The sequence below is a fragment of the Primulina tabacum genome, chromosome 1, assembly GCF_025594145.1.
Source record: "Primulina tabacum isolate GXHZ01 chromosome 1, ASM2559414v2, whole genome shotgun sequence".
NCBI classification, from domain to species: Eukaryota; Viridiplantae; Streptophyta; class Magnoliopsida; order Lamiales; family Gesneriaceae; genus Primulina; species Primulina tabacum.
In genome coordinates, this window is record NC_134550.1 from 54,253,747 (window position 1) to 54,262,585 (window position 8,839).

General features: G+C 38.1%; 2 protein-coding genes across 2 annotated transcripts; both read left to right on the forward strand.

Moving 5' to 3' along the window:
* The first annotated feature begins 518 nt into the window (after positions 1–518).
* LOC142550179 (laccase-3-like) lies at positions 519–3,121 on the forward strand. Its single transcript, XM_075659420.1, has 6 exons — positions 519–646; positions 877–1,028; positions 1,108–1,352; positions 1,467–1,595; positions 1,687–2,646; positions 2,729–3,121. The coding sequence occupies exons 1-6, from the start codon at positions 539–541 to the stop codon at positions 2,857–2,859; spliced, it is 1,725 nt and encodes a 574-aa protein (XP_075515535.1). The 5' UTR covers positions 519–538; the 3' UTR covers positions 2,860–3,121.
* Positions 3,122–5,598: 2,477 nt separating this feature from the next.
* LOC142550186 (uncharacterized) lies at positions 5,599–8,150 on the forward strand. The gene is made up of 3 exons (XM_075659426.1): positions 5,599–6,283; positions 6,361–7,444; positions 7,655–8,150. Exons 1-3 carry the CDS (start codon positions 5,886–5,888, stop codon positions 7,955–7,957), a joined length of 1,785 nt encoding a protein of 594 aa, XP_075515541.1. The 5' UTR covers positions 5,599–5,885; the 3' UTR covers positions 7,958–8,150.
* The last annotated feature ends 689 nt before the right edge of the window (positions 8,151–8,839 follow it).

An 8,839-nucleotide genomic window follows, 5' to 3' on the forward strand; every position in this document is an offset into this window, starting at 1 on the left:
CCATTGTTTTTGCAGCAGGTTGTAGTAAACTTTATTGTTAATGAAAATTTCAGTTCATAAACCTCAAAGTTGGGATCCCATTAACGACTTTTTAAAAAATTAATAACGAGCATGAATAAATTAGTTAGGGTAGATTACTTAATACACATTTCCTCTTAGGACACTTGTGTATGGTTCCATTACATGCATATATATTGTCTGTTATATGAGTATCAAATGATACACCTTCATTCAATATATAATGTGACTGTATCACCAAATTTGTTCAGAATCAGACCCACAAACTTTCTTCGACTGTTTGCGTTCGATCATTATTAACCTGCCCTCGATTTTACCTTGACAAATCAAGCTAGTGGGTGCACCAAATCACCATTTGTGACTGTATTAGTTTAACTTTAGACAATTCTGTTGTCTTTGTTGACCAAACCAAGGTCCCAGAAAACAACCAATTTTGCACTGCACTAACTGAAGTCCATTCGTTATATAAGGCAAATCCATCAGTAATTAGTGTCATCCAAGAAAATAAAGAACAAGAAACATGGAGCTCTTCACTCAATGCAACATTAGCATCTCTATTCTCATTCTTCTTGCTGTCTTCTCAGCCTTCTCATCAGCTAACGCAGAGACTCATTACCATCAATTTGTTGTATGTCTCTAGGCGCGAGTAGATACTCGGTCCTCGTTTTATAGGAAAAAAGCTTCTCAAAATTTACATATAGTAGTTTTTGTCAAAAAAAATTTTGATTTCGTTAATGTAAAAACTTCATTAGGTCTTTATTTCTCGGAAGCTTTTGGATTCACTACCTAGCTTTTAGTTACCTAGTTGCGGTATTTAGAATGTGTAGTGATGATTTAGTATATCATATGTATTGACAGGTCCAGGCAATTCCAGTGAAGAGGCTGTGCAGAACTCACAGCATAATCACAGTAAATGGACAGTTTCCAGGCCCGAAATTAGTAGTTCGTGACGGCGACACACTCGTCATTAAAGTCATAAATAGTGCACGTTACAATGTTTCTCTCCATTGGTACACAAGAACATTCTTTCTAAAAAAGCTTGAATTTAAGAATAGTGATGCAACCGCACTAACAAAATCTACCTGACAGGCACGGTATTCGACAGATGCGAACCCCATGGGCTGATGGCCCGGAATATGTGACCCAGTGCCCGATTCAGCCTGGTGCAAGCTATACATACAGGTTCACTATCGAGAACCAGGATGGCACACTGTGGTGGCATGCTCATAGCAAATGGCTAAGAGCTACAGTTTATGGAGCACTCATTATTCACCCCAAATTGGGAGTTCCTTATCCTTTTCCAGAACCAAAACAGGACATCCCTTTACTCCTTGGTACGTATAAAATTAAAATCAGAAAGTTCTTCAAATATCAATCATATTTGTACATATTAACTCTTAGGATATACGTCTGTGTAACTTGACTCGGATTCTTATTCCGTTCGACAGGGGAATGGTGGAACAGAGATATCATTAGCGTCCTTCGACAGGCACAGTTTACTGGAGCTGCACCTAATGTGTCCAACGCATATACTATCAACGGCCAACCTGGAGATCTATACAAATGTTCCAGCCAAGGTTAGATATTGATATTTTCTGTTTTTTACACGTTTGAACGACAAATGACTGATTCTGATTGACTGTTTAATTTTGTCTTTTCTTGTCAAAGGAACAACAAAGTTCCATGTGAAGTCCGGGGAGACCGTTCTTTTAAGGATCATCAATGCTGCACTCAATCAAGAACTCTTCTTCACAGTAGCCAACCACATGCTAACTGTAGTCGGGAACGACGCTGCCTACAACAAGCAATTCACGACCCGAGTCCTCATGCTCGGGCCGGGCCAAACGACCAATGTCCTTCTAACTGCAAACCAACCATCAGGCCATTATTACATGACCGCAAGTCCGTACCACTCCGCCCAAAACGCTCCATTCGACAACACTACTGCCACTGCGATCCTGGAGTACGAGTCCGCTTCTTGCACTTCCAAGGGTGTAGCAGCCTCAAAGCCATTAATGCCTATAATTCCTGCCTACAACGACACAGCAACCGTGACAGCATACACGAGCCAGATACGGAACCTAGCCTTGAAAAAAGGGAAAGTCGTCCCTACTCGAATAGATGAGAATCTCTTCTTTACCGTTGGCTTGGGGCTTGTGAACTGCTTTCCTGGACCAAGATGCCAGGGCCCTAATAACACGCGCTTCGCGGCTAGCATGAACAACGTATCATTCCTTCTTCCTCGAAGAACCTCCTTATTACAAGCTTACTACCAAAACATACCTGGAATTTACACTACAGACTTCCCACCGGTTCCCCCTGTCAGGTTTGATTACACTGGAAATGTGAGCCGTGCGTTGTGGCAGCCCAGATTCGGGACCAAGTTATACAGGCTGAAGTTCGGATCAAATGTGCAGATTGTCTTACAAGACACGGCCATTGTATCGACAGAAGACCATCCCATTCATCTTCATGGATACCATTTCTATGTCATGGCACAAGGATTCGGGAACTTCAACCCCAGAAGAGACACAGCTGGATTCAACCTCGTCGATCCCCCGTTGCGAAACACAATCAACGTGCCCGTTGGAGGCTGGGCCGTTATCCGTTTTGTGGCCGATAATCCAGGTAAGTGCTACTCATTTAAGTCTCATCATATATCATACATGGTTTGGACGATTTATTTGATTGACTTTGTTGGTTTGTTCAGGAGTTTGGTTGATGCATTGCCATATAGATTCACATCTAGCTTGGGGGTTGTCTATGGCTTTCTTGGTAGAGAATGGACATGGAGAGTTGCAGTCCATTGAGCCACCTCCACCTGATCTTCCTCCTTGTTAGAGATATAACACAAAACCAAGATTGTTTATTTAGTTTCCCGCAGGAATCTACAATTTATTCAGTTACTGTTTGACCTTCTTCTTTCTTTTTTCTTCTGTTTTTTTTTTTTTTTGTGAAAGAGGCTGTTAATGTCTCCATTTATTTCATTTACAACTATTTAAATTAATGCTTGATTTTGTGGTTTTAATTTGTGAAAGAGGCTGTTAATGTCTCCATTGTGAAAGAGTTGCAGTCCATCAGCTACCGTCATGCTTGTTGTTTAGCATCTCTCCCCACAGTTTTTTCCTTCATGTTTGGTTTTATCTACCAACTCCAAGCTCTTTGATCAGGGACTATTAACATGGGGACTGATAATTATTTGGACAAAATCTTCTTACGATTCAAAATATTTAAGCTAAATTGTTATCATAAATTATAGTTTTTTTTTTATTAAAGAACTAACTACATTTTGACAAAAAAGACAATGATTAATTTGGACAAAATTTTCAACCGTTAAAAAATAAAAATTTATGATAAAAGTAAAAATTTCAAACTCCCAAGATATATTAAACTATATATTTTTATAAAATTTTGTCTACTCGATTATATTTTTCTTCACAAATTGAGAGACATATTTATAGAACTTATTTGAAAATAATACAAAAATAAATATATTATTATATACGTCATCAAATACTAATTTTCAATACTTGCAAATCTTATTTTCAGCACTCAATCTCTTATTTTCAACGTCAACAAATTTATCGGTAAGATATTAGTTTGTGTGGCTGTCAATCTAAAATAATGTTAAATTGCATTTGTACCAGTATAATTATTAATTAGGACCGCACTGATATTTTAAAAAAGAATAATAGATGATGATGATGATGATTCCCTATTAAAGATGCAACGTACGAATTAAAATACCCAAAATTAAGGCTTTTGGCATTTTATTTAGCCATATTTTGAAAATCATCTTGAGTTTTTATTTTTAAAATGTTTTCGTCGAAATATTAGAAAAATTATAAATTTCCATACTGGGTTACGTTCAAATGCAAGTATAAATACTAAAAACTGAATAATAAGAAAAATAGGTCTTTTGTGAGACGGTCTCACGTATCTTTATCTGTAAGACGGATCAACCCTACCGATATTCATAATAAAAGAGACATGTTTCACAAAATACGACCCGTGAGACCATCTCACATAAGTTTTTGCCTAACAAAAGTTGTCCCAATTTTAAAGGCTGATATTTTCTCAATAAAATCTCAAAATTCGGGTTGCAAAAAAATATGTAAAAAAAATTTCTATAACGCTCGATTGGAGATGCTCTATCATTCATTTGTATTAAATTTTTTGTTTAAGCAATGCATCCGCAATAACAATTCATAAAAATTATCTAAAAAATTCGAGTATCTTGTATTTATCGATTAACATTAATTAGTGCTTTAGATCAACGTAAAAAAAAATGACAAGCATAGATATAATTATGAGATGATATCCTTAGGCCGCGTTTGGTTCGGATGATTAGCCGGGATAAATTATTTTATCCTACATAGTCAGCTGTTTGGTACACGTGATTATTTAACCAAGTCAATCCCTCCTATGAATGATTAGGTTATATTAGGTAGGTTAAAATAATATCTCTTCACCTCCTAGGATTATTTATCCAACTCTTAATACCTCATATTTTTCCAATTTTACCCTTCTCTTATATTCAAACTCACCACCACTTCCCGCCACCGACCGCCGCCGGCCGACCGCCGACGTACCGCCGGCCGAGCCTCGGCCGACCGCCGGCGCCGACTATTTCCGGCGCCGGTCGAAATTTCCGGCCGACCGTTTCTGGCCGCCGCCTCCCGCCTGCCGTTTCCGGCCGCCGCCACTGTGGCCGTCGCCGTCGCCGCCGCCGCCGCGAAGGGGAAGGGCAATTTTGTCTTTTCATAAAAAAATCAAAATTATCCTACACTTAAAAATCTTACCAAACATAATATTATTTTACACCATATATTACAATCCTACCACAATCATTTTCTTTATCATTTACATACTAATCATTAGTTTATCATATCCTTCCAACCAAACGCAGCCTTAGGGTATAGAATGTATCCGATATTAAATATTTTTCGATAAATATTATGAGTTTTATATTTTTTAAGTCCAAGTCGAATTGACATGCTATTTAAAAGTAACATGGAAATTTTTTATGTAGACGATATAAATGCAAAATACATGTTCTAATCTATGCCACTTGAATTATCTATCTTGAGCATTTTTAGTTATTTAAAAGCATTATTTTGTTCTTCTTAAATTCGAAATTAATTTAATGTTAAATTTGGTTTTATTTCGATTCATATACATCTGATTATATTTCAATATTTTTAAAAAATCAATAAATAAAGAGTAAATTTTTTGTCTGATGAATTTATTTTCGTCAGACGGATCGCCTCGATCCATATACAATATGAAAATTAATATTTTTGATATAAAAATAATAAATTTTTTTATGAGTTAAGTCTGATATAAGATCGGTCTGATAAAATTAATCTGGGAGACGATTTTAAAAGACTGCTTGTGATAAATAATTAAATTGAAGATATAAGATGATGCAATTATATAATTAATGATTCTTAGTGGTTAATTATTATATGCACTAAAATAAAGTTATCCATGTAATGATTATCTTTAGTAATTTTTTAACGGGGGGAAATAGGCAATTTGGCTCAAGCATAAGAAACCACGTCGGCCGTGCCGCCGCCATCAATGGCCAACAACGCCGCGATCTGGTCTCATCCATATCATAGTCCAGTAGTCCACGGAACACCCTATTCCTCCCCCGTGTTCTTTTACCATGCTTCACTCGTTATTCTACTGGTTTCACTTTCTGCAGGTTATTTTATCTGTGTGAGTTTGATTATATTAATGGAAATTGAAAAGGCCACTCCTTCTCGTGTGTGATGGGAAAAAAGTAACTATTTCAGATATTAGAAATATTTATCAGTGCATCTCCGAAAGCTGATTCTTGTGCTGAGCCAATATTCTTGGCCATGGCTGCGGCTTTGGAATGCTGGTCCAGCAGAACCAGTACCGACGAGGACATGGTGGAGCAGGTGCTTATGCGAACCCAGGACAGATCCGAGTGTCTGCCGGAGAACCCGCCACCCGCCGCTGCCAACTCCTCCGCCGCCGTCGCCAATCTTCGAGAGTCAGCATTGCAGAAGCGCTTCCAGCGGCTGAGCCGCAATGTGTCGGATGCCATTGCTTCGCTTAAGAACTCGTTAAATCTCGATTCGGCCGGTGAGATGCAGGCCACCGGGACTTCGGGCTGCCGGAGACACGTTTGGGGGAGTGTTGTACGGAGCTTGACGCAGCTGTACCCCGGCAGTCAACTTCCAGAGAAATTGGTCTCTAATCTGCGCAAACATTATGATTCTTTACCCCTGAGGTGAAAGCATTCTTTCAATTGTCTTCCGTTTATGTTTCTTGGGCACTCAATTAATCATTTCCGATTGATATTGATAGCTATGCACAAGCGGGATTCGAAATGAAAGATGTGTTCTTGCACATTAAGTTGATGGAGCAAGCATCGGCGGAGGATCATCCGGCTATTATGATTCAAGAAATGTCTGATGATGAAGTGAATGGCTCTGTATTTAAGCTTACATTTGCATGTAACTCTTCAATTTCATGGCCAACCATGTCAGGGGCCCTCGATAGTTCTTCGATTAGCTGTAAGAAGTTACAAATCTTTGAGAAGAAGAACTTTACTCTGGGAATAGTTTTGCTGTTAATTCAAACTGGGCAGGAAAAATTATTCAAATCCCGGATTGATAACGCTCTTAAATTAGCCTTAAAGAGGCCAAAACACAATCCAATTAAGCTACCCTTTGGACTTTGCGGATGCCAAGAGGAGAGTACCAAGGGAAGGGATCTTGGAGACATTGAAGAAGATTGTAATGGTGATCAAAATCATAGAAATGGAGGAGAAGGTTTGGGCTCAAAAGTTCATTTGAAACTCCCTCTTCCAGATGATTCGATTGTAGTTTCTGTTGATGAATGGCAAACTGTAACTTCTGGTAAAGAAGGGGTGGGGAAATGGTTGTTGAATTATGATTCTGTCGATATAATAGATCAGATTGGACCAAGTACTTTTAAGGGGACGTTCAAGGGTAAAAAAGTTGGAATTGAAAAGATCAAAGGGTGTGACAAAGGACATGCCTATGAGTTCGAGCTAAGGAGAGATTTGTTGGAATTGATGTCATGTGGACATAAGAACATCTTGCTGTTCAATGGCATTTTTATCGATGAGAATCACGGATTATGTGTCGTGACAAAGTTGATGGAAGGAGGATCCGTCCAAGACTTGATTATGAAGAACAAGAAACTTCATATTAAAGAAATCCTAAGGATTTTGATAGATGCAGCTGAAGGAGTTAAGTTCATGAATGATCATGGTATTGCTTATAAAGACTTGAATACTCAAAGGATCTTAGTAGATAAACATGGGAATGCTTGTGTTGGAGATATGGGAATAGTTGCTACTTGCAAGAGTGGTGGTGAGGCCATGGAGTATGAAACTGATGGATATCGTTGGTTGGCTCCTGAGGTGTGTTTTTCTTTTAATTCGATTTTTCGTTTTTGGACTATTTGTTTATGCGTTTTCTTGGATGCTTTATCTCTTTGTTGAGGCTAAATTATTTCTACAATTTGCTCAATTTAGATAAAAATTTCATTATTCGAAGTGCTCTATGTGTAAAATACTTGTTCATTTGGTTAAGTCACTAGATTGATGTAAGTTATGCTTTCGAAATAATAGGTCATTTCAGGTGATCCGGAGAATGTTGTAGAGACGAGGATGAGCAACGCTTATAGTTTTGGGATGATAATATGGGAGATGGTGACTGGTGAGATTGCTTATTCTGCTTATTCACCAGTGCAAGCTGCGGTTGGGATAGCTGCTTGTGGGCTTCGGCCTGAAATTCCCGAGGGATGCCCACAGATTCTAAGATTGCTGATGATAAAATGCTGGAACAACTCTCCCTCCAAACGTCCACAATTTTCTGAAATTGTGTCAACTTTGGTGAGCGTCAGCAACAATAACACAAGTGCTACTCGATAGTGAGTCTCTTACCTTGTGTTATCTAGTTTAACTATAGTAAATGGTGTATTAAAGAAAGCTTACAACTGAGTATTCCCCGATATAAATGAAAATAGAGTGTCAACAATGAAAATATTTTATTGTCATAAAGTTGAGGTTATCTCATAATGTTGAATATTTTGTTATTCAATATTAGAATATCTGCTATGAAAAATGGAGCGATACCAATATTTCTCAGTCTAACACGTACAGTACCCTTCGACTACATAATGCAAGACGAGAAGAATCCAAATATGCCTCTCCTAGTACGACAATTAGTGCAAGTAATTGTGCATGACATAATATAATCAATAGACTTGGCAACTGAGAGAACTCAAGATCGAAAGGGAAGATCGTGTGCCTTTAATGGACCCAAATGTTTAGTGATTCAAGGACTTTACGGTTAGCTGCTCTACATGTATCTATTATGGCTTGTTGATGGGGCCAAAAGGAAGAATCCTTCTGATTGATTTCATATTTTTTTTGTCTGCCAAAACAATGAACCACCACTTGATCTTTTTTTGTCGCAAATAGAGTTTGTTTGGTGGTCTTTTCTTTCCATACTCAGTCCACAATGTCGTTCTTCATCAAAGAACACGGGTTCCGGGTCCTTTTACCAGTTTTCCTTTATGCAACACCGAGCTCAAATGAGGCCTAGTCTCGTATTCTGATCTTTTGATGAAATGATATCATATGCACATGTGAATGCCAAGATCAGATATCTGTTTCGAATTCATCAACTGTGCGTGGAGACTAATGATGTGTCAGTACGTAGGATTGAAAGTCTTGCAGAAAAATTGTCCAAAATTCTTGTCTTAGCATATGGTAACAAAAAGTAGCAGTGCAGCAGTCTTTTATTGACTT

Coding starts and splice junctions, on each gene's coding strand:
- LOC142550179 (XM_075659420.1), top strand. CDS start 539: ATGGAGCTCTTCACTCAATGCAACATTAGCATCTCTATTCTCATTCTT. Junction 647..876: donor CTCATTACCATCAATTTGTT/GTATGTCTCTAG, acceptor ATGTATTGACAG/GTCCAGGCAATTCCAGTGAA. Junction 1,596..1,686: donor ATACAAATGTTCCAGCCAAG/GTTAGATATTGA, acceptor TTCTTGTCAAAG/GAACAACAAAGTTCCATGTG.
- LOC142550186 (XM_075659426.1), top strand. CDS start 5,886: ATGGCTGCGGCTTTGGAATGCTGGTCCAGCAGAACCAGTACCGACGAG. Junction 6,284..6,360: donor TATGATTCTTTACCCCTGAG/GTGAAAGCATTC, acceptor TGATATTGATAG/CTATGCACAAGCGGGATTCG. Junction 7,445..7,654: donor ATCGTTGGTTGGCTCCTGAG/GTGTGTTTTTCT, acceptor TCGAAATAATAG/GTCATTTCAGGTGATCCGGA.